The sequence below is a fragment of the Macaca mulatta genome, chromosome 19 (assembly GCF_049350105.2).
Source record: "Macaca mulatta isolate MMU2019108-1 chromosome 19, T2T-MMU8v2.0, whole genome shotgun sequence".
NCBI classification, from domain to species: Eukaryota; Metazoa; Chordata; class Mammalia; order Primates; family Cercopithecidae; genus Macaca; species Macaca mulatta.
The window spans coordinates 59305516-59333337 of NC_133424.1; the positions used below are offsets into that span (position 1 = coordinate 59305516).

A 27822-nucleotide genomic window follows, 5' to 3' on the forward strand; every position below is an offset into this window, starting at 1 on the left:
CACAGAATCACCTCCAAGATGCACTGATAGCAAGCTGCAGAACCATGTACGGTGTGGTCCTAAGACATCAGAAAAACCAGTTCTATCCTCACAAGTACGTGCATGAAATTTATGTATGTATGTATGTATGTATTTCTTTTATTTTATCTTATTTTATTTTATTTTATTTTTCCCAATATGGAGCTTCGCTCTGTTGCCTAGGCTGGAGTGCAACAGTGCAATCTTGGTTCACTGCAACCTCTGCCTCCAGGGTTCAAGCAATTCTCCTGCCTCAGCCTCCCAAGTAGCTGGGATTACAGGCAGGCGCCACCACATCGGCTAATTTTTTATATTTAGTAGAGACGGGGTTTCACATGTTGGCCAGGCTGGTCTCGAACTCCTGACCTTAGGTGATCCACGCACCTCAGCCTCCCAAAGTGCGGGGATTACAGACGCGAGCCACTGTGCCTGCCCTTATTTCTTTATTTTGAGATAGGATTTGCTCTGTTGACCAAGCTGGAGTGCAGTAGCTCGATCTTGGCTTACTGCAGCCTCAATGCCTTGGGCTCAAGCAATCCTCCCATCTCAGCCTCCCAAGTAGCTGGGATCACAAGCATGATACCTACTACGTCCAGGAAATTTTTTTTTTTTTGGTGGAGATGGGGGGGGGTCTCACTGTGTTGCTCAAGCTGGACTCGAACTCCTGGCCTCAAGCAATCCTCCTGCCCTGGCCTCCCAAAGTGCTGGGATTACAGGTATGAGCCACCGCACCCGGCCAGGTTTACTCCTTTTCAATGTTGAGGAGTGCTCCGTTGTCTGGATGGGAAAGAGTTTGTTTTTCTATTCATTTTTGAAGAATGTTTGGGTTGTTTCCAGTTTTTGCTGAATAAAGCCACTGTAAACATTTGTGTGCATTTTGGTTGTTTTTCTGTTTACATCTACAAGGTAAATGTCATTCATTCATTTGTTTTGTAACATCTTTGTTGAGATATATTTACATACCATTCAATTCACTTATTTAGAATGTATACTTTGGGCCAGCGCGGTGGCTCACGCCTCTAATCCCAGCACTTTGGGAGGCCGCGGCTGGCGGATCACAAGGTCAAGAGATTGAGACCATCCTGGCCAACATGATGAAACCCTGTCTCTACTAAAAATACAAAAATTAGCTGGGCATGGTGGTGTGCGCCTGTAGTCCCAGTTACTTGGGAGGCTGAGGCAGGAGAATCCCTTGAACCTGGGAGGTGGAGGTTGAAGTGAGCCTAGATAGCGTCACTGCACTCCAGCCTAGTGACAGAGTGATACTCCGTCAAAAAAAAAAAAAGTATACTTCTTTCAAGTGCTTGGGAGTTGAAAAATAAATTAAATAAATAAATAAAGCATATACTTCAATGATTTTTAACATATCCACAGAGTTGTGCAACCACCACCACAGTCAATATCACATTTTCATCACTCAAAAAGAAACCCAAGGGCAGGCGCAGTGGTTCACACCTGTAATCCCAGCACTTTGGGAGGCTGAGGCGGGAGGATCACCTGAGGTCAGGAGTTCGAGACCAGCCTGGCTAACATGGTGAAACCCTGCCTCTACTAAAAATACAAACAAAAATTAGCCAGGCGTGGTGGCGGGCGCCTGTAGCCCCAGCCCGCTCGGGAGGCTGAGGCTGGAGAATGGCCTGAACGCGGGAGGCGGAGCTTGCAGTGAGCTGAGAACAGAGTGAGACTCCGTCCGGAAGGAAGGAAGGAGGGAGGGAGGGAGGGAAGGAAGGAAGGAAGGAGGGAGGGAGGGAGGGAGGGAAGGAAGGAAGGAAAGAAGGAGGGAGGGAGGGAGGGAGGGAGGGAGGGAAGGGAAGGGAGGAAGGAAGGAGAGAGAGAGAGAGAAAGACAAAGAGAGAAAGAAACTGTGACAGGGGCCAGGGTGTTCTCAGCTTGCTAAAGGTGCCAGGCATAGGCGTGGCCAGCAGCCCCCACATTCTGCTCTCAGTGGGCATGGGGGGCCCCTTAACTCCAGAGGGCCCTAGAAACACTCAGGGGTGGCTTCTACCATCACAATGGCCAGAAAGCCACTTCTGGCACTTGGTCGGTGGGTCAAAAGTCCAGCCACTCCTGGGGCAGCCTCACAATGAGGGATTGTCCTGGCGCAAATGCCAGCAGTGCTGTTGCCTAGAAACACAAGTCACGAAGCCCAGTGCCTACATTTCCAACAACCACCAGGGAGAGCGGATAAAAATGAGGGTTCTGGAGCTGCCCGCCTGGCTTCAAAACTGGCTCAAAACAAACCTGGTTTGGTCACTGACTAGCTACAGACCTTGGTCAAGTCTTTTTTTTTGAGATGGAGTCTCGCTCTGTTGCCCAGGCTGGAATGTAGTGGCGCAATCTCAGCTCACTGCAACCTTCACCTCCCAGGTTTAAGTGATTCTCCTGCCTCAGCCTCCCAAGTAGCTGGGACTACAAGTGCATGCCACCACGTCCAGCTAATTTGTTTTTTTTTTTGAGATGGAGTCTCACTCTGTCACCCTGGCTGGAGTGCAGTAGCGCAACCTCAGCTCACTGCAAGCTCTGCCTCCGGGTTCACACCATTCTCCGGCCTCAGCCTCCCGAGTAGCTGGGACTACAGGTGCCTGCCACCACGACCGGCTAATTTTTTGTATTTTTAGTAGAGATAGGGTTTCACCGTGGTATCTCTCCCCTGACCTCATGATCTGCCTGCCTCGGCCTCCCGAAGTGCTGGGATTACAGGCGTGAGCCACAGCGCCCAGCCTAATTTTTATATTTTTAGTAGAGACAGGATTTCACCATGTTGGCCAGGATGATCTCAATCTCCTGACCTCGTGATTCGCCCGCCTCGGCCTCCCAAAGTGTTGGGATTACAGGTGTGAGCCACAGTGCCCGGCCCAATTTTTGTATTTTTAGTAGAGACAGGGTTTCACCATGTTGGCCAGGATGGTCTCGATCTCCTGACCTCGTGATCCACCCGCCTCAGCCTCCCAAAGTGCTGGGATTACAGGCGTGAGCCACAGCGCCCGGCCTGGTCATCTTTTAATGTTCTTGGGCTTGATGATCTCACTTGGAAAATGGAGATAATAACAGTCCCGTCCTTGGCTGGATGGGATGGCTCATGCTTGTAATCCCAACACTTTGGGAGGCCAAGGCAGGAAGATCGCTTGAGCCAGGAGTTCCAGACTAGCCTGGGCAACAGGGAGAGCCCTCGTCTCAGGACGAGGCAGGCTGATCACCTGAGGTCAGGAGTTTGAGACCAGCCTGGCCAACATGGTGAAACCTTATCTCTACTAAAAATACAAAAAATTATCTGGGCATGGTGGCACACGCCTGTAATCTCAGCTACTTGGGAGGCTGAGGTGGGAGAATCACTTGAAACTGGGAGGCGGAGGTTACAGTGAGCCAAGCCAGCGCCATTGCACTCTAGCCTGGGCAAAAAGAGTGAAACTCCGTCTCAAAAAAGAAAAATTAACCAGGCGTGGTGGTACACATCTGTAGTCCCAGCTACTTGGGAGGCTGAGGTGGGAGGATCAACTGCGCCCAGGAGGTCAAGGTTGTAGTGACCCACGGTCCTGCCACTGCACTCCAGCCTGAGCAATAGAGTGAGACCATGTCTCAAAAAAAAAAAAAAAAAAAAAAGTCCCACGCTCATCATCTAGTGAGCTTTAAGTAAGGTAAGACACGTCAATTATTAGAACAATGCCTGGGAGAGGGTGAGTGCCATTCAGCACTAGCTGAGGATTGTTATTTTAGTCACAAGTGCCTGGAATCTAAACCTATCACCCCTTCCAGCCTGGGGGCCCTTGGTGGGCAGGAGCAGGTCTGAAGAGCACCCGGGTGTCTCACCTTGCTCAGCACAATGAGGGGTGTTTGTTGACTGACTGACGGACTGAAGGCAGGGCATCCTGGGTATCTGGTTCCCAGGGGAGATAGGCAAGGGCTCAAAGACGGCAAGGCTAGGCAGGACCACAGGTTTATTGGGGGCTCCACGCACACACGCTCATGGCGTCACACGACAGCAGCACGGTTACTCGGGACACACACAGTGGCCTCCGCCCACAGCCAGGGCCCAGAGGCAGTGGGGTGCAGTCTCCTCCCTTGCGGCCCAGACCCAGCTGGGTCCCTTCCTCCTGGGCGGCTGAGGGAGGGACTGCTGGGTTGGCGACGGGCCTGGAAAGGGGAAGCGAGCAGGTGAGTCCAGGAGGGGCCGGGGCCGGGGCCGGGGTGGGGCTCGCCTGCCCTCACTCCAGGGACTGTAGCATCAGCAGCTGTTTCAGCACCTTCGTCTGGCTGGTCTCTCGGATTTCACCGGCCAGGAACATCTCGTCCACGACCGTGTAAACCTGTGTGAGGGGAGACCCTGGGGTGAGAGGAGGCCCTCTGGGATGCTGGCCCGGACCCTGGAAGCTGGGGCTCTGATGCCCCTCGAGCCGGGACACAGACCTCAGCAGAGGCTCTGGGTGGCTAGTGCACCACGGGTCCCCCTCTGTCCCCCTCTGTCCCCCTCCTCCGGGTCCTTCAGCCTCCTCTTCACCAGGAGCCTACCTTGTAGAAATTGAACACCAGGTCCAGTTCACAGACATTGTGGAAATATTCGTTTAAGACCTGGGAGAGGAAGGCAGAGATGGTAAGAGATGGGCAGGGAGAGAGCCACACATGCACAGGGATGAGAACAAGGTCATCAGAAAGAGATAGCTAAAAAAAAGAGACCAAGGGGGAGGCAGGGGAGAGAGAGAGACAGTGATAGGGAGAGAGGCAAGGACACACACAGAGAGAAACAAAAGCCAAGATCGATGCAAAGAGATGGTAAAAGGTCAGGTGCGGTGGCTCACACCTGTAATCCTAGCACTTTGGGAGGCTAAGGCAGAAGGATCACTTGAGGTTAGGAGTACAAGACCAGCCTGGTCAACATGGTGAAACCCCATCTCTACTAAAAATACAAAAATTAGCTGGGCATAGTGGCACGCGCCTGTAATCCCAGCTACTTAGGAGGCTGAGGCAGGAGAATCACTTTAACCTGGGAGGTGGAGGCTGCAATGAGCCAAGATTGCACCACCGCCCTCCAGCCTGGGTGACAGAGCAAGACTCCGTCTCAAAAAAAAAAGAAAGAAAAGAAATGGAGAGAGTCCCAGCCACCGCAGAGGGGAAGACTCAGGAGGGACCAGGGCAGGTTCCCAATCCTCGGGGGCCACTCCAGGACTGCCCGCCTGCCTCCCCACCTCACCTCCCCCTCCTGCCATACCTCCACGAAGTTGTGAATGGCCTCCAGGTAAGCCAGGTTGTTGTCATTGACGTCCACACAGATGCAGAAGTAGAGGCCAGCATAGCGGCGGTAGATGATCTTAAAGTTCCGGAACTGCAGAACAGAGAGGCTGTCAGCAACGCAGCTTGCCGGGACCCAACGTGCCAGATACGGTGGGGCCAAAACATTCAGTCCTTCACTCCACACGTGGTCCCAAGGCCCAGCTCTGCGCCTGGCCCTGTGCTGGGGTCACAGCAGTGACCGAGACAGCCCTAACCCTGCTCGCGGTACAGTGGGGGCAGGCATCCCCAGAGTGGACAGGACTGGGCTGTGAGAACCCAAAGAGGGGGCCTAACTCCCTCTGATCCTGGGGAGTCAGGGGGGGCTTCCTGGAGGAGCAGGTATCGGAGCTGAGACCTGGAGGATAGGCAGGAATGTTCCAAGCAGATAGCAAAAGCCCAGGGCTGGGCGGGAGCCTGACATGTTCACCAGCATCCATGCAACCTTGCCGCTCCTTTCTGTGACTTCCTGCTACCTCTGGAGACAGTCACGTTCCTTAGCCTGGAATTAATTAACTCAATTATTTAACAAATACTTCCTGAGCAGCTACTCTATGCCTGTGATAGGCAGTGCGGGGAGGAGGGTCACCACTGTCACCAAGACGATCCTGGGTCCTTGTCCTGCCCTCACTGAAATGTGATATATACAGTTAGCATAGTAACACAGACACACACCGTGAACAAATATGCCAGGATCAGGGACACGGATTCTAATTTTATGCGTGTGTTAAGTAGATAGAGACAGATACATATATATGCATACTGGGTTGCAAAGTACAATGTCTTTGGCCAAAACCTGAAAATCCCAGTTCAGTTCTATATGTTCTCAATGTGAGGTCCATTACCAAAAAAAAAAAGAAAAAAAAAAAAATCCCAGCACTCCAGGAGGCCGAGCGAGAGGATCACTTGAGCCCAGGAGTTTCAGGCCAGCTTGGGCAACATGGTGAAACCCCGTCTATACAAAAATATAAAAAGTAGCTGGGTATGGTGGCGTGTACCTGCGGTCCCAGCTACTCAGGAGGCTGAGGTGGGAGGATGACCTGAGCCTGGAAGGTCAAGGCTGCTGTGAGCCATGTTCACATCACTGTGCTCCAGCCTGGGAGACAGATACCCTGTCTCAAAAAACACACAAAAACAGCAGCTGCAGGTCTGGGGTGTGCGTGTGGCGCCACCAGCTGGCAGCTATGAGTGCCAGCATCAGTCCTCGGCTTTCTTTTTTTTTTTTGAGTCTTGCTCTGATGCCAGGCTGGAGTGCGTGGTGCGATCTCGGCACACTGCAATCTCCACCACTGGGTTCAAGCGATTCTCCTGCCTCACTCTCCCAAGTAGCTGGGATTACAGGTGTGCCACCACACCCAGCTAATAGCTTTTTACTCATTTTTTCAGCTCAATCTCTTGTTCATTGCTATACTCCAAGCATGTTTTCAGGGATTTTTTGGTTTTTTTTTGAGACAGAGTCTCACTCTGTTGCCCAAGCCGGAGTGCAGTGGCACGATCTCAGCCCACTGCAACCTCCGCCTCCCAGGTTCAAGCAATTCTCCGACCTCAGCCTCCTGAGTAGCTAGGAATACAGGTGTGCACCACCATGCCTGGCTAATTTTTGTATTTTCAATAGAGATGGGGTTTCACCATGTTCGCCAGACTGGTCTCCAACTCCTGACCTCAGATGATCCACATGCCTCTGCCTCCCAAAGGGCTGGGATTACAGGCGTGAGCCACCGCGCCTGGCCTGAGTCCGTTCTTCTGGTGTAATTACGGTAAGGCCTACATATAACCCATAGGTAAATGACCTGACACTGATCAGCAGTGCTCCTCTCTTCCTGCAATCCAGCTTTTCTGACTCTCACCCTCCTCTGCCTCCAGCTACTGCTCCATCTTTCCAGCCTCCCCTTCCTGTTTTAAATTTCGAGGCTTCTCAGGGATCTGCTACAGACCCCCGTATCTCCTCCAGCTATATTCTCTCACAGAAGCACATTCTCTCATCCTGCAGGCTGGGGCAGGTGTCCCCTCTGAACACCCCACGCCACTGCCCCACCCCTGCCCCGCCCCAGCCTGACCACTGCCAGTCGTCACTGTATGGGGATGGGTCTGTCTCCCCATTGGACTGTGAAGGAAGCTGGAGCTGTCACACTGTGTCCTCCGTGCCGCCCTGCAAAGGGCTGACACAGGATAATGGCCCCCAAAGATGTCCACATCCTAATCCCAGACCCTGTGAATATGGGACCTTATATGGCAAAAGGGACTCTGCAGTCCCTTAATTTGTGATGAAGTTAAGAAGCATGAGATGGGGCGATAATCCCAGATGGTTCAGGCGGGAGCAATGTCATCACAGGGCTGCTAATAAGGGAAAGTGGGAGGCGGGACAGTGCGAGTGAGAGAGAGATTGGAAGATGGCCAGGTGCCCGGCCTCACGCCTATCATCCCAGCACTTTCGGAGGCCAAGGCTTGAGCTCAGGAGTTCAAGGGCAGTCTAGGCAACATATCAAGACCCCATCTCCATAAAACATACAAAAAATTAGTTGGGCGTGGTGGAAGGTACCTGTAGTCCCAGCTACTCAGGAGTCTGAGGTGGGAGGATCCCTTGAGCCTGGGAGGCGGAGGCTGCAGTGAGCTATGATTGCACCGCTGCACTCCAGCCTGGGATACAGAGTGAGACTCTGTCTCAAATAATAATAATAATAACAAGAGGGATAGCCCGCATCTTCCAGCTGCCTACTCCTCCCTTTGATCTTCACTCACAAGTCCCCTCCAGGAAGCCCTCCAGACCCCCAGGCTGGGTCAGGTGCCCTCCCCCAACCAGGCTCCTGGATCCCAGCCCAGGCCACTCTGGTTGTCACTGTCTACGGACACGCTTGTGTTCCCTCCTGGGCTGTGAGTCCCAAGAAGGCAGCACAAGGCTGTCTCAGCGGCCGCTGTGAACCCAGCACTGGGCTGATCACGAGGAGGCAGGCAGAAACATTGGGTGAACACATGCACAAAGGAACAGCTGAATGAATGGGCAGGCCTGGATCCTGGAGGCACGGAGGAACTCAAGAGCTGAGCGTCAGCCTCCTCTGTCACATTCTCATCTGCCCAGCCGGCCTTTCTGGCTGCTCCTGTATCACTGGGCCTCACTGACCCCTCCTGGGCCCCAGCCCTCAGCACAGGACCGGCCACTACACCAGCAGCAAGGTGCCCACACAGCCAGAACACCCGACACCCAGTTCCTCTCCCCCTTCCCACCTGCTGCTCTTGTGAGAACACCAGTGGCCTCCTCCTGGAGAGGCAGGTCCAACCCTTTCCCCCTCCGGGCTTCTGGGACACCCAGTCTCTTGGTTCTCCTCTCCCTCCTCGTCTCCCTGACTGCAGATGTGGCCCTCTGGTGCTCTCCTCAGTCTATCCTCACTTCCCTGGTGAGTTCCTTGGCCTCGGCGTCCCTCTTCGTGCAGAAATGCTGTTTCCATATCCTACTCAGCTCTCTCCAAGAACCCTGACTCATCACTTCTTCCTGGACATCTCTGCTGGGATGTGGACGATACTCAGGGCCTGACCCCCAACACCTCCCTCCTGATCTTCACCTCCACCTGCCCTTCCCATCTGCCCATCTCAGATAATGACAGCTCCATCCTACCCAGGGGCTCAAGTGGGAAACCTAACTGTCGTCCTGGCTCTGCCTTCTCTCACATTCCATGTCCAGTTCTTGGCCATTCAGCTGGGTCCACCTCCAAAACGCTCCTGGCCACCCCGACGGCTTCCATGCTGGTCCAGTCACCAGCATCCCCCACCTGGACGACTGCAGCCACCTCTCTCCGAGCAGTCTCCTGCTCTGCTCTTGCCCTATAGGGCAGCCTCAAGTTGGCCCATGGCCCTGCTCTGCTCAAAAACCTCCGTGGTTCAAGACCAGCCTGGACAACATAGCAAGACCACATCTCTACAAAAAATTTAAAAATTAGCCAGGCATGGTTGCTCATGGTTGCAATCCTAGCACTTTGGAAAGCCACAGTGGGCGGACTGCTTGAGCTCAGGAGTTCGAGACCAGCCTGGGCAACATGGAGAAACCCTGTCTCTACCAAAAATATAAAAACTAGCAGGGCGTTGGTGGCACATGCCAATGGTTTCAGTTACTTGGGAGGCTGAGGTGGGAGAATCGCTTGAGCCGAGAGGCGGAGGTTGCAGTGAGCTGAGATCGCGCCACTGCACTCCAGCCTAGGTGACAGAGTGAGAACCCATCACAAAAGAAAAAAAAAAAAAATTAAAATTAGATGGGCATGGAGGTGCATGCCTGTAGTCCCAGCCACTTGGAAAGCTGAGGCAGGAGGCTTGCTTGAGCCTGGGAGGGTAGAGTGAGCTGTAATTGTACCACTGTACTCCAGCCTGGGAGACAGAGCAAGACCGTGTCACTAAAAAACACCAAAAAACAAAATCAACCTTTCTACGGCTCCCATCTGAGTCAGAGTAAGAGCCCAAGTCTTCCCTGCAACCCTGCACCAACAGATTACCCTGTTATCTTCTCTCTTTCATCACTTCCCCTTCCTCGCTGGCATTCCTGCTATCCCTGGAACGCCCTAAGCATTCTCCTGCCTCGGGGACTTTGTACTTGCTGTTCCCTTGGCTTGAAATGTTCCTCTCAGACACTGCTTCCTTCCTCCCTCTTAAGTCCTTCAGGTCTTGGTCCAGTGTCACCTTTTCAGCAATGCCATCCTGACCAAACCACTGAAATCTGCACCCGGGCTGGGCGCAGTGGCTCATGCCTGTAATCCCAGCACTTTGGGAGGCCGAGGCAGGCAGGTCACTTGAGCTCAAGAGTTTGAGACCAGCCTGGGCAACATGGTAAGACCCTGTTGCTACCAAAAATACAAATATTAGCTGGGCTTGGTAGAGCACAGCCTACTCAAGAGGCTGAGGTGGGAGGACGGCTTAAACCCAGGAAGTTAAGGCTGCTGTGAGCCATGTTCGTGCCACTGCACTGCCGCCTGGGTGATAGAATGAGTTCCTGTTTCAAAAAAAATTTTTTAAAGAGGGCTGGGCGCAGTGGCTCACACCTGTAATCCCAGCACTTTGGGAGGCCAAGGTGGGTGGATCACTTGAGATCAGGAGTTCAAGACCCGCCTGGCCAACATGGTGAAACTCCATCTCTACTAAAAATACAAAAATTAGCAGGGCGTGGTGGCGAGCACCTGTAATCTCAGCTACTAGGGAGGCTGAGGCAGAGAATAGCTTGAACCCTAGAGGAGATTGCAGTGAGCCAAGATTGCCCCCATTGCACTCTCCAGCCTGGGTGACTGAGACAGACTCCATCTCAAAAAAAAAAAAAAAAAAAAAAAGGCCAGGCACAGTGGCTCATGCCTGTAATCCCGGCACTTTGGGAGGCCGAGGAGGGTGGATCACGAGGTCAGGAGTTCGAGACCAGCCTGGCCAATATGGTGAAACCCCGTCTCTACTAAAAATACAAAATTAGCCGGGCGTGGTGGTGGGTGCCTGTAATCCCAGCTACTTGGAAGTAGGCAGGAGAATTGCTTGAACCTGGGAGGCGGAGGTTGCAGTGAGCTGAGATCACACCACTGCATTCCAGCCTGGACAACAGTGTGAGACTCTGTCTCAAAAAAAAATTAGTTAATTAATAAAATAACATGAAATAAAAAATAAAGATGAGGTTTTGCTACATTGCCCAGGCTGGTCTTGAACACCTGGGCTCAAGCGATCCTCCCACCTCAGCTTCCCAAAGTGCTGGGATTACAGGCATGAGCCACTGCACCTGGCCTATTCTCTCTACTTTTCTGTGTTTGAACATTCTATAGGAAGTCTGAAAAAGGCACCAGCAAAAAAAAAATTATTTGGCAAAAAAAAAAAAAAATTCTTTTTTAATCTTAGGTAAAAAAAATTAATAATAATAGTGCAAAACAAAAAGGCAAAATATTAATACTGATTAAATTTGGGTAGTAGGTATATGAATCTCCAATACACTTTTCTTTCATTGTACTAATCTATATGTTTATGATTTTTCACAATGAAGAGTACAAAGGAAGGGAAGAAGCAAGCAAGCTCAAAGCAGGTTGAGTGAATGAATATAGGATGGATAGAGGGTCCAAGGGGGTTCTTGCAACTAGAGGCTGGGCAGGGAGTGGGGAAGTAGGGCATGAGGAAGCAGCGGGGTGCAGGAGGCATGAAACAGGCATCACCTCCACAAAGTTGGTGTGTTTGGCGTCTCGGACGGTGACCACGGCGTGCACCTCCTCAATCAGCTTCTGTTTCTCATCATCATCAAACTGCATGTACCACTTGGCCAGGCGCGTCTTGCCTGCCCGGTTCTGGATGAGGATAAAGCGGATCTGGGGAGAGCAGGAGAAGGAGGAAGTGAGAGAGGCAGGGAGGGCGGGTTGGGCGCTGCCCAACGACCCCACCCATCCACCCAGAGGAGAGATAGGGCTCAGGGCCTCCCTGCTGTCTGACTTCCAGGAGTCTCGGCTGCTCCCCAGACCCAAGCCAGGCCAGCCTGGCCACATGCTCTATCCCTGGTCCCTCCAGCACCCCTGTGAAGTGACTTCCCTTCCACAAGTCAACTCAGGAGTCAGCTCCGAGTCCCAGGCTCCACCACCTCTTGTCTCTCTCTCTTTTTTTTTTTTTTTTTTTTTTTTTTTTTGAGACGGAGTCTCGCTCTGTCGCCCGGGCTGGAGTGCAGTGGCCGGATCTCAGCTCACTGCAAGCTCCGCCTCCCGGGTTTACGCCATTCTCCTGCCTCAGCCTCCCGAGTAGCTGGGAATACAGGCGCCCGCCATCTCGCCCGGCTAGTTTTTTGTATTTTTTAGTAGAGACGGGGTTTCACTGTGTTCGCCAGGATGGTCTCGATCTCCTGACCTCGTGATCCACCCATCTCGGCCTCCCAAAGTGCTGGGATTACAGGCTTGAGCCACCGCGCCCGGCCGTCTCTCTCTCTTTTTTTTTGTAGAGACAGAGTCTTGCTATGTTGCCCTGGCTGGTCTTAAACTCCTGGGCTCAAGCAATTCTCCCACGTCAGCCTCCCAAAGTGCTAGGATTACAGGCACGAGCCACCGTGCCCAGCCTTGTCTGCCTCTCTAGGCCTCAGTTTCCTCACCAGCAAAACAAGTCTCCCAAGAAGATTCATCTCGCCAGGGTGGTTTTTCATTATTGTTTTTTGTTATTTTTAAATGTTTAGTGTTTCGTCTGTCACCCAGGCTGGAGTGCAATGGTGCAATCTTGGCTCACTGTAACCTCCACCTCCTGGGTTGAAACAATTCTCCTGCCTCAGTGTCCTGAGTAGCTGGGATTACCGGCACCTGCCACGACACCTGGCTAATTTTTGTATTTTTGGTAGAGACGGGGTTTCACCATGTTGGCCAGGCTAGTCTCGAACTCCTGACCTCAGGTGATCCACCCGCCTCTGCCTCCCAAAGTGTGGGGTTATAGGCATGGGCCACCATGCCCAGCCAACCAGGGTTTTTTTAAAGGTTAAAAAAAAGTTTATAAACTTAGTCCAGTGGCTAGGAGGTGGTAGATACTCAAATGTTTGAGGTTCAGACTCCTTTGGGCTAAGTCTCAGCTCTGCCACTTCTTTTTTTCTCTTTGCTTACTAACTTTTTATAAAATTGAAATGTAATTCACACACTATAAAATCCATCCACTTAAAATGTAGACAGTTAAAATGGGTTTTGGTATATTCTCTTAGTATATATTCACAGTTGTGTAAAAATCACCACTATCTTTTTTTTTTTTTTTTTGAGACAGAGTCTCACTCTGTCGCCTAGGCTAGACTGCAATGACACTGTCTCAGCTCACTGCAACCTCTGCCTCCCAGGTTCAAGCGATTCTCCTGCCTCAGCCTCCTAAGTACCTGGGATTACAGGCGCATGCCACCATGCCCGGCTAATTTTTGTATTTTTAGTAGAGATGGGGTTTCACTATGTTGGTCAGGCTGGTCTCGAACTCCTGACTTTGTGATCTGCCCGCCTCAGCCTCCCAAAATGCTGGGATTACAGGCATGAGCCACTGTGCCCGGCCTTTTCTCTTTTCTTTTCTTTTTTTTTTTTTTGAGACAGAATCTCACTCTGTCACCTAGGCCAGTGGCACAGTCTCGGCTTACTGCAGCCTCTGCCTCCCGGGTTCAAGCGATCCTCCTGCCTCAGGCTCCCAAGTAGCTGGGATTACAGGCGTCCACCACCACGCCTGGCTAATTTTTGTATTTTTAGTAGAGAGGGGGGTCTTACCATGTTGACCAGGCTGGTCTCGAACTCCTGACCTCATGTGACCAGCCTGCCTCAGCCTCCCAAAGTGCTGAGATTACAGGCATGAGTCACCACCCCAGCCTGAGAGTCTTCTCTTAGGAAAGAGTCCACTCTCTTTCCTAAGCCTCATTCTCCACACACTCTATCCTCCCTCCCCCAACCAACCAAACTGGACTGCAACAGGATGTTACACTCTCCTTCCAAGAACTCCTTCTGCTGAGCCAGGGAAAACCACTTCCTAGCAGGGGAGGGGTCCCGGGCAGGAAGGGACATTGGGGGACCTACACCAGGCAGCCACAGCCTGGGAGCCAAGCCCGAGACATATGCACAGAGTTAGGAGAACTAGAAGCAAACCCACAGAGTTGACAAAACGCTCTGCCTCTTGCTCCCAAATTCCCTCGTATACCTCTCCCTGTTTTCTTCCCAATCGGAATCTCAAGTCCCCTCCGTCCTGAATCCCTGCATCCTCACGCCTCTACCGTCCCCCCTAGATGCCCCCCAACCTTCCCTGTCTCCAATCCCCCTCATCTGGAGTTGTTCCCTTTTGACCTCCACTTTCTCGGTCTTAGTTCCCCTCCTTGGGGCCTCAATGGGCTTTTTATTGGTGACATCCCTTGTTCCACTCCCAGGTTTCCTCCCTTCTTCAAAAGGTCACATTTTGCCTCCAAGGACCCTGTTCCTGGAGGAGACTCCGCCCCGACTCTGACACCCTTTCCCATTCGTTTTCTTTCCCAACTTCCAGCCCGAGGAACCCTTTCCTAGATCCAAAGCCCCAACCTGGGGGATAGGGGCACTCCTAAATCCAATGTTCAGTCTTTGCCCCAACAAAGATTCCTCCCCAGATCTCACACTTTCAAGCCTACTCCCCACCCCACAAGATCTCTCTTTTTGGAAAGACCTATTCAATTGCTATTCAATTGCTCCCCATTCATTCCGAGTGTCTATCTTATCTCCAGGCCCTCTCTCCTTTTACAGAGCTCTCCCAGACGCTTAAGTCTCATTCCCTACAGTTGCCTCCTTTTGGTTTCCTGTGCCAGGTCTCTTCTCCTTGAGATGATCCCTCTCTCATAGGCAGTCTCCTGCCCCTGTTTCAACATCCCCTCTCCACCTGCAATCAGATCCTTGTCTCTAGAGACTCCTCCCACCAAGAAAACCTCCCTCCCCTTTTCCAAGGTCTCGCGTTCTTGTCCCAGCGCTCCCGCCACACTTCCAGAGCGCCTTCCTCTTTGGGACGCCCCCTCCCCACCTCCAATGCCTTCTCGCTACCCCCAAGACTGTGTCTCACGAGTTTCCTCCCGTTTCAAAGCTTCCAACTATCTACAATGTCTCCCACCTGCACGGCCCTTTCCCCTTGGAACACCACCCCAATGCCTGTCGCCGCGAGACCCCTGGTAACCCCCGCGCTTAGAATCACCGCCCTGTGCCCTCCTTCCCGGCCCTGGCCCCAATCCCCGGAGCCCGCGCCCGACCCAGACCATCCGCAGCAGAGAAGGGGCTTGTCAGCGCCCAATCGAGCCTCGGCTATTTACGCGTGGACCCCCCTCCGCCAGTCCCAGGCGTAGCGCGCCCCCGTTACCATGGCGACCCCCGTCCGGACCCCAGCGGCCCCGGTCCCGCGGCGACTGGGCAGCTCCGGCTCAGGGTGCAGTTGTAGGGCCCAGAGCTAGAGCGGACTTCCGGTAGAAAAACCCGCCTTCCCTCTCGCGCACAGACCCCTGGGAGTTGTAGTTTCACCAATGGGGCCAGCCTGGGTGAAGATGGGTGAAGAGTCACAGCCAGTCCTTTTCCTACTAAACGAGTCAGATCCCAAGTGCATGCTGGGATTTGTGGACAAACATCTTTACAGAGGACTACAGTTCCCAAGATGATGAAGAACCAGCGGTGCAGGCGTTGCATTCGGGGAAATGTAGTTCTCTTAGGCACCCCCCCCCCCCCAACCCCAGAGAGAAGGGCATGCTGGGAATAGTAGTTTTAAATTTTGAAAAACTGTCCTGGGGAGCTAGAAAATGTCTTTCCATTCCTCATTCAGTGATTTCTTCAATTTTTTTTTTTAAATAGAGACGGGTCTAGATATATTGCCTAGGTTGATCTCGAACTCAGTTCAAGCGACCCTCAGCCTCCCAAATCACCAAGATTACAGGCATGAGCCACCACCACACCAAGCCAGTGCTTTGCTTAAAACATGTTGCATGTGTCTCTCGGGAGACAACAGTTTAAGAGCATGCATTTGAACCGGCCGGGCGTGGTGGCTCACCCCTGTAATCCCAGCAGTTTGGGAGTCCGAGGCGGGCGGATCACTTGGTCGGGAGTTCGAGAGACCAACCTGACCAGCATGGTGAAACCCCCATCTCTATTAAAAATACAAAAAATTAGCCGGGCATGGTGGTGCGCACCTACAATCCCAGCTACTCAGGAGGCTGAGGCAGGAGAATCACTTGAACCCAGGAGGCAGAGGTTGCAGTGAGCCCAGATCTCACCACTGCACCCCAGCTTGGGCAATAAAGACTCCAAAAAAAAAAAAATCTCTAGGTTGGCCAGGGTGTGGTGGCTCATGCCTGTAATCTCAGCACTTTGAGAGGCTAAGGTGGGTGGATCACCTGAGGTCAGGAGTTCGAGACCAGCGTGGCCAAAATGGTGAAACCCTGTTTCCACTAAAAATACAAAAATTAGCTGGGTGTGATGGAAGGTGCCTGTAATCCCAGCTACTCAGGAAACTGAGGCAGGAGAATTGCTTGAACCCGGGAGGCAAAGGTTTCAGTGAGCCGAGATCATACCATTACACTCTAGCTGGAGTGACAAGAGCAAAACTCTGTCAAAAAAAAAAAAAAAAAGCAAAAACTCCAGGTCCGCAGTTAGTTTAGTTTTTTTGATGTGTTTTGCTTTTGTCTTTGTTTTTTTCCTGAAAGAGGGTCTCCCTTGGTCACCCAGGCTGTAGTACAGTGGCATGATCTCAGCTCACTGCAGCCTCAACCTGCTGGGCCCAAGCGATCCCCTGGCTTCAGCCTCCCGAGTTGCTGAGACTACATACACATGCCGTCACACCTGGCTATTTTTGGGTACTTTTTGTAGAGACAGGGTCTTGCTATGTTGCCTAGGCTGCTCTTGAACTCCTGAGTTCAAGCGATCCTTCCTCTTCCACCTCTCAAAGTATTGAGATTACAGGCATGAGTCACCATGCCCAACCTAGTTTGGTTTTTTTAAATGGCCTTTATTACATTTTAAAAATTATTTCATTTGCCCTATGAGTATGTAGTGTATGTTTGTCTAGATCTCTCATTAGGTAGTGAGTTGTTGAGGGCAGGGACCCTGTCTGATAACTGTATCTTCATTACCTAGAACATGATGACAGATGGTAAGCAGTCAATAAAGTTATTACTATTAGTACTGAGGGGAGATTGGCCCTAATAAGAACAAAGCAGGCCAGGCGTGGTGGCTCACTCCAGTAATCCCAGCACTTTGGGAGGCCAAGACGGGCAGATAACCTGAGGTCAGGAGTTTGAGACCAGCCTGTCCAACATGGCGAAACAGCATCTCTACTAAAAATACAAAAATTGGCCAGGCTTGGTAGCACATGCCTGTAGTACCAGCTACTCGGGAGGCTGAGGCAAGAGAAGTGCTTGAACCCTGGAGGTGGAGGTTGTGGTGAGCCGAGATTTTGCCACTGCACTCCAGCCTGGGGGACAGAGAGAGACTCTGTTTAAAAAAAAAAAAAAAGGCCGGGCGCGGTGGCTCAAGCCTGTAATCCCAGCACTTTGGGAGGCCGAGACAGGTGGATCATGAGGTCAGGAGATCGAGACCATCCTGGCTAACACAGTGAAACCCCGTCTCTACTAAAAAATACAAAAAAAAAACTAGCCGGGTGAGGTGGCGGGCGCCTGTAGTCCCAGCTACTCGGGAGGCTGAGGCAGGAGAATAGCGTGGACCCGGGAGGCGGAGCTTGCAGTGAGCTGAGATCCGGCCACTGCACTCCAGCCTGGGAGACAGAGCGAGACTCCGTCTCAAAAAAAAAAAAAATAAAAAATAAAATAAAATAAAAAATTTAAAAAAATTAATTAAATAAATAAAACAGAGTGTATTATGGAATTATGTAAATTTAAGGGATAGTACTGGCAGAATTACCAACACATTGTTGTTGAATATTACAGGGGCAAAAAGAGGCCAGAGATCATTTCTGTCTTATGTACTTTTTGTCTCCAACAGGGTTGATACTAGGATGACATAAGCAAAGTGTCCAGCTTGCAAAATTTTAAAAGGACCTCACTCTTACATGCCAATTCCTCTCTTACACAGGACTGAGAACATGTGCCTCATTAAATTTTGTGCCCTTGCCTCCCCTTAGTCCCAGTCCTGATCTCCAGTGCTCAACTTCATACTTGGCACAAGTCTGGTGTTCAATAAACATTTGTTGAATGAATGAATGCATTTGCAGCAAGAAAACAGACACAGCCCCCACCCTCACAGCATTCACAGTATAACAGGAAAAATGGACTTAAATGACATAACACAAATAAATTTTAAGGCCAGGCGCAGTGGTCATCCCTGTAATCCCAGCACTTTGGGAGGCTGAGGTGGGTGGATCACCTGAGGTTGGGAGTTCAAGAGCAGTCTGGCCAACATGGTGAAACCCCATCTCTACTAAAAGTACAAAAATTAGCTGGGCATAGTAGCTTGTGACTGTACTCCCAGCTACTTGGGAGGCTGAGGCACGAGAATCACTTGAACCCGGGAGGTAGAAGTTGTTGTGAGCTGAGAGTGTGCCACTTCACTCCAGCCTGGGCAACAGAGTGAAATTCTATCTCAAAAGAAAATAAAAAAAGGCCGGGCACGGTGGCTCATGCCTGTAATCCCAGCACTTTGGGAGGCCAAGGTAGTCAAATCACCAAAGGTCAGGAGTTTAAGACCAGCCTGGCCAACATGATGAAACCCTGTCTCTACTAAAAATACTTTTTAAAAAATTAGCTGGGTATGGTGGCAGGTGCCTGTAATTCCAGCTACTCGGGAGACTGAGGCAGGAGAATCACTTGAACCCAGGAGGCGGAGGTTGCAGTGACCCGAGATCATGCCATCGCTCTCCAGCCGGGGGCGACAAGAGCAAGACTTTGTCTCCAAAAAATTTAAAAAATAAATAAATAAATAAAAGAAGGCCAGGGGCGGTGGCTCACACCCATAATCCCAGCACTTTGAAAGGCAGAGATGGGTGGATCACCTGAGGTGAGGAGTTCGAGACCAGCTTGATCAATATGGTAAAACTCCATCTCTACTAAAAATACAAAAATTAGCCAGGCATAGTGGTGTGCAACTGTAGTCCCAGCTACTAGGAAGGCTGAACAGGAGAACTGCTTGAACCCAGGAGGCAGAGGTTGCAGTGACCACACCATGGCACTCCAGCCTGGGCTATGGAGCGAGACTCCATCTAAAAAAAAAAAAAAAAAAAAAAAAGATATTAGCCAGTGCTACAGTCACGAGAACACTATCTTTTTTTTCTTTTTTTCTGTTCTGAGACAGGGTCTTGCACTATAAGCCATACTGGCATGCAGTGGTGCAATCACAGCTCACTGCAGCTTCAACCTCCAGGGCTCAAACAATCCTCCCACCTCAGCCTTCTGAGTAGTGGGAACTACAGGCACGCACCACCATGCCCAGCTAATTTTTAAATTTTTTGGAAAGAAGAAGTCTTGCTACATTTTCCAGGCTGGCATGTAAACGCTTGACTGGAGCTGAAGCACCTGTGTTCCAGGTGGCTCGCTCCTGCGGTTGGTAAACGAATGCTGGCTATTGGCCAGAGGTCTCAGTTGCTCTCCACGTGGATCTGTCCACAAGGACATATGAATGTCCTCACATGGCAGCTGTTTTCCCAAAGAATGAGTGATCTAAGAAAGAGCATGGTGGAAGCTGCTATGTCTTTTATGACCTTGCCTCAGATCTTTTATGACACTGTCATTTCCACAATGTTCTATTGGTACCTAATCAGCCCTGTCCAATGCAGGAGGCAATGCAAATACCAGGTGAGACTCACTGGGGTCCATCGTGGAGGCTGGCTGCCACAGCTGCTCATAATGGGTAGCTAGCCAAGTTGAAGAGTTAGTGACAGCTTCCTAGATGGGGTGACGTTTGAGCTGAGATCACAAGGACGAGTGGAGCCGGGCATGGTGGTGCATGCCTGTAATCCCAGCTACTCAGGAGGCAGGAGAATCACTTGAACCTGGGAGATGGAGGTTGCAGTGAGCCAAGATCGTGCCACTGCACTCCAGTCTGGGCAACGGAGTAAGACTCTGTCTCGGAAAAAGAAACCAAAAAAAACAAAAAAAAAAACAAGCGCAGTGGCTCATGCCTCTAATCCCAGCACTTTGAGAGGCCAAGGTGGGCGGATCACTTGAGGTCAGGAGTTTGACACCAGCCTGGACAACATGGTGAAAGCCTGTCTCTACTAAAAATACAAAAATTAGCTGGGCGTGGTGGTGTGCGCCTGTAATCCCAGTTACTTGGGAGGCTGAGGCAGGAGAATCGCTTGAACCTAGGAAGCAGAGGTTGCCGACAGCCGAGATGGCGCCACTGCACTCCAGCCTCTGTGACAGAGTAAGCTTCCTTTTCAGAAAAAAAAAAAAAAAAAAAAAAAAGGAGTGGAAATTAACCAAGCAAGGATTAGTGTCCAGGATGGGGCAGAGTGCTGGACAGAAGAACACAGGTAGGGAGAAGATCAAAACAACTTTGTCTCTACCCTGAGGAGTCTCATGGCTTGAGTGGTTTCGAGTCTGTTTGGGGCTACGTGGCACAGACATAGAAAAGATAAGTCCTGAAAGAACAATTATTTATTTATTTTGCTACACAGGGTCTGGAACTCCCCCTGGCCTCAAGTGATCCTCCTCCGTTAGCCTCCTAATGTGCTGGAATTACAGTGGCGAGTCAGCGCGCCCGGCCTCAACTTTAAACGTTTATTAAAATAGAGAGGTTGTGGCGGGGCGTGGTGGCTCACGCCCGTCATCCTAGCACTTTGGGAGGCCAGGGCAGGTGGATTGCCTGAGCTCAAGAGTTTGAGACCACCCTAGGCAATATGACAAAACCCCGTCTCTAATAAACATACAAAAAATCAGCCAGGCGTGGTGGCGCGCGCCTGTAGTCCCAGCTGTTTGGGAGGCTGAGGCACGAGAATCGCTTGAATCCGGGAGGCAGAGGTTGCAGTGAGCGGAGATCACGCTACTGCACTACAGTCTGGGTGACAGAGAGAGACTGTCTCAAGAAAAAAACAAAAACAAAAACAAAAAACAGAGAGGTTGGCTGGTTGCGGTGGCTCACTCCTGTAATCCCAGCACTTTGGGAGGCCGAGGTGAGCGGATTACTTCAGTCCAGGAGTTCGAGACCAGCCGGGGCAACATGGCGAGGCCCTGTCTCTACAAAAAATATAAAAATTAGCCGGGTGCACTGGCACACGCCTATAGTCCCAGATACTGTGGAGGCTGAGGTGGGAGGATCCCTTCAGCCGGGAAGGAGGAGCTTGCAGTAAGCTGTGATTGCAGCACTGCGCTCCAGCCTGGGCGACGGAGCGAGACCTTGTCTCACATTTAAAAAAAAAATAGATGTTTATTATGCATTCATGCAGTAGATATTTAGTGCCTATCTACTAAGCAAGGGGCCCAGGCACTGCGATTCCGCGGTGAATCCGAGCATCCCCGCCTCCTGTTCCTGCCTCGTGATTGGCTACTCTTGAACCAATGGCTGAAGAGTCCACCGCTCCGCCAGCCCTGCGGCGTCCTCCGGCTGCAGCTTCCCCGGTTCGGTTTGCAGGCGGCGCTGTGGACCCACTGACTCCTCCGTCACACGCAGACCTGGTCCCCACCCTCTCTGTTTCTTCAGACTCTCAGAAATGAAGACAGTGTATACCCCAGCGTCCCACCCTCTTTACAAAATCCTTTTGTGCATTTTTCTGCCTGTGCAGGTTTCCAATGCAGGTCCGGAATCCCACGCCCGCCTCTTATCAACCAACCCCGACGGCTCTCCAGTTGATGTGACCTCCAGACATTCGGGCCCCTAGGGCGATGCTTGGGAAATCTTGACAGCTACCCAAGCCGGCAGTCGGCACTTCTCTGTGTCGGTTAATTGTTTACTCGTTTGTTTATTTATCCTGGAGTGGAGGCTAGCCGGGTGCGCGGAGGCGGCTGCCCCCAGGGAAGCCCGCTTCCTGTGGTTGACTTGCTCAACTACTGTCCGCCCTCTTGCGCACTGGAAAAAATTGCAGAGCTGGGAATGCACCCCTTGATGGTTCCGTTCATGCAGTAAAACAATGCCTGGGCCCCTGCCTTCTGCCTGGATCCGTGCTAGAGATGTCTACGATGACTGAGACAGCCCTGGCCCTGCCCTCAGGGGCCTCGCAGTCCGATGGGAAAGACCTATCACCAGATATGGACCACCCAAGGTGGCCAGGGCTTGGACGGGAGACCTAAAGGGACTGTGGGAGCCTGGAAGAAGCAGCTGACCCAGCCTGTGGCATCAGAGAAGGCCTCCTGGAAGAGGGGACATCTGAGCTAGCATCTCAAAGAAGGCTAGAAGGACAACGACTTTGTCTCTGGCTACCATGTCCCCAGTGCCTACCACCCCCTTGTTTAGCATTGGATTCTTTTTTTTTTTTTTTTTTTTTTTTGAGACGGAGTCTCCTCCTTTCATCCAGGCTGGAGTGCAGTGGTGCGATCTTGGCTCTCCCGGGTTCAAGTGATTCTCCTGCTTCAGCCTTCCAAGTAGTTGGGATTACAGGCGTGCACCACTATGCCTGGATGATTTTTGTATTTTTTGTAGAGACAGGGTTTCGCCATGTTGTCCAGGCTGGTTTCGAACTCCTGGTCTCAAGCAATCCACCCGCCTCAGCCTTCCAAAGTGCTGGGATTACAGGCCTGAGCTACTGCGCCTGGCCGACTCGTTCATTTTTATTTATTAACAAGTTTTAATTGTGGGCCATTTGCCAGACTTTGGAACTAGCCAGAGTCCCCTGCCTTCAGAGGGCTCACACACAAAATGGTGATATCAACACAGAACTTCATTTAATCTTTTTAGAGACAGGGTCTGGCCCTGTGGCCCAGGCTGGAGTACAGTGGCACAATCATAGCTCACTGAAGGCTTGAACTCCTGGACTCAAGTGATCTTTCTTCCTCAGTCTCCCAAAGTGCTGGGATCCAACACAGAACTGCAAACCCTGAACCCTGAAGAAATGTTATGTGTAGTAACGTGACCCAGTTGTCTGGGTTTATATCTCAAACCTGCTACTTACTAGCTGTGTAACCTTTCTGTACCTTATAACTTAACTCATAAGGTTGTGAGGATTCAGTGAGTTAATGGGTCTAAAGTGCTTTTAAACTGCTGCCTGGCATGTCCAGGTATGGTGGCTCATGCCTGTAAACTCAGCGTTTTGGGAGGCTGAGGCAGGAGGCTTGCTTGAGGTCAGGAGTTTGAGACCACCCTGGGCAACACAGCAAGACTCCATCTCCACCAAAAGATAAAAAAAAACTGACCAAGTGTCATGGTGAGGTCATGTAGTTCCAGTTGCTCAGGAGGATTGCTTGAGTCCAGGAAGTTGAGGCTGCAGTGAGCCCTGATTGTTCCACTGCACTTCAGCCTGGGCAACAGAGCAAGACCCTGTCTCAAAAAAAAAAAAAAAAAATCCACCAAAAAAACAAATAAAAAGAATGTTGACTAGCCTGGCCAACATAGTGAAACCCCATCTCTATTAAAAATACAAAAATTTGCCAGGTGTGGTGGCAGGCAACTGTAGTCCTAGCTACTCGGGAGGCTGAGGCAGGAGAATCGCTTGAACCTGTGAGGTGCAGGTTGCAGTGAGCCGAGACCACGGCATTGCACTCCAGCCTGGATGCCAGAGTGAGACTCCATCTCAAAAAAAAAAAAAAAAAAAAAAGTTGTGGCCAGGCTTTGGGAGGCTGAGATGGGTGACAGCTTGAGGCCAGGAGTTCCAGACCAGCCTCGTCCGAACAGGTGAAACCCTGTCTCTACTAAAAATACAAAAATTAGCCAGGTGTGGCGCCTGTAGTCCCAGCTACTCAGGAGGCTGAGGTAGAAGAATCGTTTGAACCCGGGAGGTGGAGGTTGCAGTGAGCCGAGATTGCACCACTGCACTCCAGCCTGGGTAACAGAACAAGACTCTGTCTTGAAGGAAAAAAAAAAAAATGAGTGGGGCATGGCGGCACAAGCTTGTAATCCCAGCTGTAATCCCAGACTCTGTCTCAAAATAAAAAATTTTTAAAAGACTGTTGCTTGGTACAAAGTACTCATTTTTATTATTAAAGAACGAGGTATTAGGCCAAATCTGGGAGACTACCCTGAGAAGGTGACTTCAAGCTGAGAGTCGAAGGGTAAATCAGAGCTGATGGGTTCCCAAGGGGTTTGGGGGATCCAGCGTGAGCCCAACTGTCCTTGTTCTCCAGGTGCCGCCAGTTCACAAATTTAAGATTGAAAAGACCTGGAATACTGCATAGGTGTTAAAGACATTAATTTGAAGTACGGGTATCAGGAATTCACTGCCCCCCACCTTGTCTTTCCTGTGTCTCCTCAAGTAATATCAAAAGTCCCTTACACACCACGGTTTATAATGACAGCCCATGCACTCGATTTGGCAGCCCCACAGTGCTTAAAGAAAAGTTGTTGCTGTTGTTTCAAGCCACTAACATCTAAAAATCAGATTGAATGCATTAAAAGTACTTTTTTTTTTTTTTTTGAGACGGAGTCTCCCTCTGTTGCCCAGGCTGGAGTCCAGTGCGATCTCGGCTCACTGCAACCTCTCCTTCCCGAGTTCAAGCCATTCTCCTGCCTCAGCCTCCCGAGTAGCTGGGATTACAGGCGCCCACCACGACGCCCACCTAATTTTTGTATTTTTAGTAGAGACAGGGTTTCATGTTGGCCAGGCTGGTCTCGACCTCCTGACCTCAAGTGATCCGCCCGCCTCGGCCTCCCAAAGTACTGGGATTACAGGCGTGAGCCACCATGTCCGGCCCTAAAAGTGCTACATTAAAAAAAAAAAAAAAAAAGGAAAATCCTTTAATATAAAAAGCTTTATTAATGGAATAAACAAGCCCATGTAATTTTATCAACGCTTACAGAGCGCTTACTATATGCAAGGCCTGATTTCCAGAGCTTTACAAAATATAATCTATTTAATTTTCACAGCAGCCCTACGAGAGAGGTATGATTATTATCCCATTTTATAGATGAAGAGACTTATGGCAGAAATGCCAAATGTAATAGGAAACAGCCTTTCTTCATGCATTCCACAAATATTGGCTTGGCGCCCGGGAAGCTCATCTTCCACGATCTGTACTTCCGGAGGAGTCCCAGAGGAACACCTCCTCAGTTCAGAGGAGTCAAGGGTTACAGCGGTGCCCTCTCCCATCACTACTCTTTTCCTTTCAGGCGCCCTAATTGACATTTGATTTGTAGTCATTTGCACAATGCTAAGTGACAGGCTTGGGCTGCACACAGTACCAGGCCGTCTTCCCTCTCCTGGGGATCAGGCGATCACAGAACCAAAAACAAGTTGCAAGGACGCGCGCGTTGGCTGCGGATTTTCTTCACAGCCAGGAGAAAGAGCACGCGCTCTCCATCCCCGCCTCTTCTTCCGGGACGACGAATTGCGGGACTCGGATTGGGCTGAGGCGGGCCACGCCTCCTCATATCCTCCAATCAACTCCCTCTCTGGTGGGCTCCCTCCTTCTCAGCCCCGCCCCACCGCCCCACGTTACGTCGCTCCTTCTGGCCTCCTCCGTTATCCCGGGGGCTGCGGCTCGCGCGGCAAACCCACCTCCCGTTGCTTCCCATTGGCTGCTCAGGTCCCGCGCGAGCGGGATCGCGCCCTTCGCCCCCCACCCCCAAAACCGGGCCATGCCTCTCTCCTTCGGCTTTCTCTAGAAGCCAGCGCGAGGTGGCAGATCGGCTGCTTGAGGCGCGCGCGGAGACGCGCGCTCCTCCTGCGGGCCACTCCCTCTGCCCTGCGCCAACAGCTGCGCCGGCTGGCAGCCCCCCGCGCACGCGCGCTCCCCCACCCCGCTCCCTCTGCTCGTTTGCAGCTCGCCTAGAGCTCAGTCACGACGGCGGCCGCCGCAGTAGCTGCATTTTTGGGGGCGCACGCGCACTGCACCGTCCGCGGCGGTTCCTAACCTCAGGCAGCGGCGGTGGCAGTGAGACCCTCGGGTGCGCACGCGCTCTGACCTCTCCCCACTGCCTCGCTGGTCGTCCCTTCGCGGCGCGCGCCCGGGGGCCGTTATCCCCCTGCAACGGTCCACGCGCCGCGCACGCGCAGTAGCGAGGGGGCGCGCGCGCGGGAGCGGCCGTCGCAGGAAGGAGGTGCAGCCGCTGCCGCCATTGCGAGTGAGGGAGGGAGGGAGGGAGGGAGGGAGTGAGCGAGGCTGGTCCGCCCTCCCCCTGGTTCCCGCCCCTCCCCCCTTCCCCTCCCCGCCCCCCGCCCCGAGGGAGAGCCGCGGCGCGGCGGCAGGAGGAGGTGGAGGAGGCGGAGGAGGGAACCCGCGAGGGAGGGTCCGCCCGGCCCCCCGCCGCCGGAGCCGCCGCCGCCGCCGCCGCCTCAGCAGCCGCTGGACTAGGAGCAGGGGAACATGGCGCCGGGGCCCCCGTCGTTGCTGCCGGGATCCTGGAGGCCGGGGCCGCGCTGAGGGCGCCCAGCTGGTGAGTGCGCGAGCTCACGGGCCCCGGGCGGCGAGGCCGGGCGCCGCCCCGCTGAGGGGTCCAGGGGGAGGCGGGGACGGCGGGGCCCGGAGCCCGCGAACAATGGAGGAGCTGGAGGGGGAGGGGAGGAGCGGCCCCCCCAGCTCCCCGGGCCCCGCCGTCCCCGTCGCTTCGCGCGTCGGCCCGGCCCGTGGGGCCTTTCTGCCCTTTGGACCTACCCCTGCCCGCCGCAGCCCTGCTGTCCTCGCTGCCGCCCCCACCCCCGATCAGTTGGGATCTCGGTGTCTGCCTCAGAGCCTCTCCGACTTCAGCCATCCGGCTCCCAATTCTGCGACCCCCTTCCCTCTTCCACCCCTCCATAATGCCCTTCGCTCCTCCCGGGCTCTGCAGTGCTCTTGGGACCCACCTTTTTCTCATTGACCATTCTGCATCCCTTAATTGTGGCTCCCACTTTTGAGATCCGTGACCCTTCTGCCTCTTCTCGATTCTGCTCTCACCACCCTTCAGATCTGTCCTCGGCCCCTTCTTTGACCTACCTGCTGTGCTATTATTCTTGTCTCAGAATATGTTGCACCCTGGGAGCTGTCCCTTTAGGACCTGCGGTTCCAACCCCTTGGAGATCCATCTGAGACCCCTGTTCAACCAGGCACTGCTGCCCCAGGTCTTCCCCTTGGACTTAATCCGGTTCCCTCGTGGGCCCTACTATCTGCATTTCTGTCTGCCCTCTCACAGAGCCTGCTGCACCCCGGGATGCCCCTCGGCTGGCCTTCTGACCCTTCCGTGCCCCAGTTCATTCCCCTGATCCCCTCGGACTTGGCTGCACCGTGCTTGCCTCTTCCCCTTCTCAGCTCTTGTTACCGTTTGCCATTCAGACCCTTTCCTCTCTTCCATACCTTTCTGCCTCTTAGCTCTGCCCCTTGCCCGACCTCAGATCTTGCTGCGCTCCCCTCACCTGCTTGCTTCTGACTCTGCCTTCCCGGGAAGCAGCCTCTTCCCGCTTCTCTGACTCTGCAGGTCTCCCATTTCTGCTGTTCACTCAACTGATCTCTCCCTAACTCAGACTGCCTTCAGTTTCAGCCCCAGTGTTCTCTTGGAGGTTTCCTGTTTCCCCCACCTCCTTTTTGGCACTTCTCTGAGCTACTGCATGCATTTGCTACTCCTTTCTTTGGCCTGTATCTCCTTCAGTTCTCTGCCTAAAAACTGCTTCCTGTCCCCTTTGCTCCAACTCCTCTCCTCCCCGTTTTAGCCCTTAGACATGCCCTTTAACGTCACTATACCTCTGATACCTCCCGGGCTGGTCACCCATCCCCTTCCCGTTGTGCATCTCACAGACCTGCCCCTAGATCCATTTTGTACCTGCACTTTCTCCTCGTTTTTTTCAATTCTGCCCCATCCTCTATTTAGTGTTTCCCTCCCCAGCTCGGCTGTTTCGGAGCTGTCCACTTGCCCGCATGTTTTTAGACCGGTTTTTAACTTCTGTATTGCCGTCCGCGCTTGGAGCGGTCCTTTAACACTGGGGTTCTTGTCACTGTGTCCCCTCTCTGTTCCCTCCCGAGTCTTAAGTTTTCCACATGACATTCTCTTCCCCCCACCATTTTGATTCAGCCTTCACCCTTCACTCTGCTTTATTTGCCCACCGTCCACTGCCCTG

At 52.3% G+C, this 27822-nt stretch overlaps 2 protein-coding genes across 6 annotated transcripts in view; one reads left to right on the top strand and one right to left on the bottom strand.

The window, feature by feature from the left end:
• Positions 1–3938: 3938 nt before the first annotated feature.
• Positions 3939–27718, bottom strand: AP2S1 (adaptor related protein complex 2 subunit sigma 1). 5 transcript variants are annotated; one of them, XM_077976556.1, is made up of 5 exons: positions 25650–27718; positions 11439–11588; positions 5222–5335; positions 4525–4584; positions 3939–4322 (listed from the first exon to the last, which is right to left on the bottom strand). In XM_077976556.1, exons 1-5 carry the CDS (start codon positions 26586–26588, stop codon positions 4221–4223), a joined length of 1365 nt encoding a protein of 454 aa, XP_077832682.1. In that variant the 5' UTR covers positions 26589–27718; the 3' UTR covers positions 3939–4220. The 5 variants fall into 5 exon arrangements, with proteins under 5 accessions (XP_077832682.1, XP_077832685.1, XP_077832683.1 ...); XM_077976559.1 differs by lacking the exon at positions 25650–27718 and adding an exon at positions 14969–15180; XM_077976557.1 differs by lacking the exon at positions 25650–27718 and adding an exon at positions 14452–14515 and having other exon boundaries at positions 11439–11590.
• ARHGAP35 (Rho GTPase activating protein 35) overlaps positions 25953–27822 on the top strand; it is a 147278-nt gene continuing 145408 nt past the window's right edge. Inside the window, exon 1 of the mRNA XM_028839122.2 lies at positions 25953–26171. The gene's annotated coding sequence lies outside the window, so the exon portion shown is untranslated. The remainder of the gene's footprint in view (positions 26172–27822) is intronic.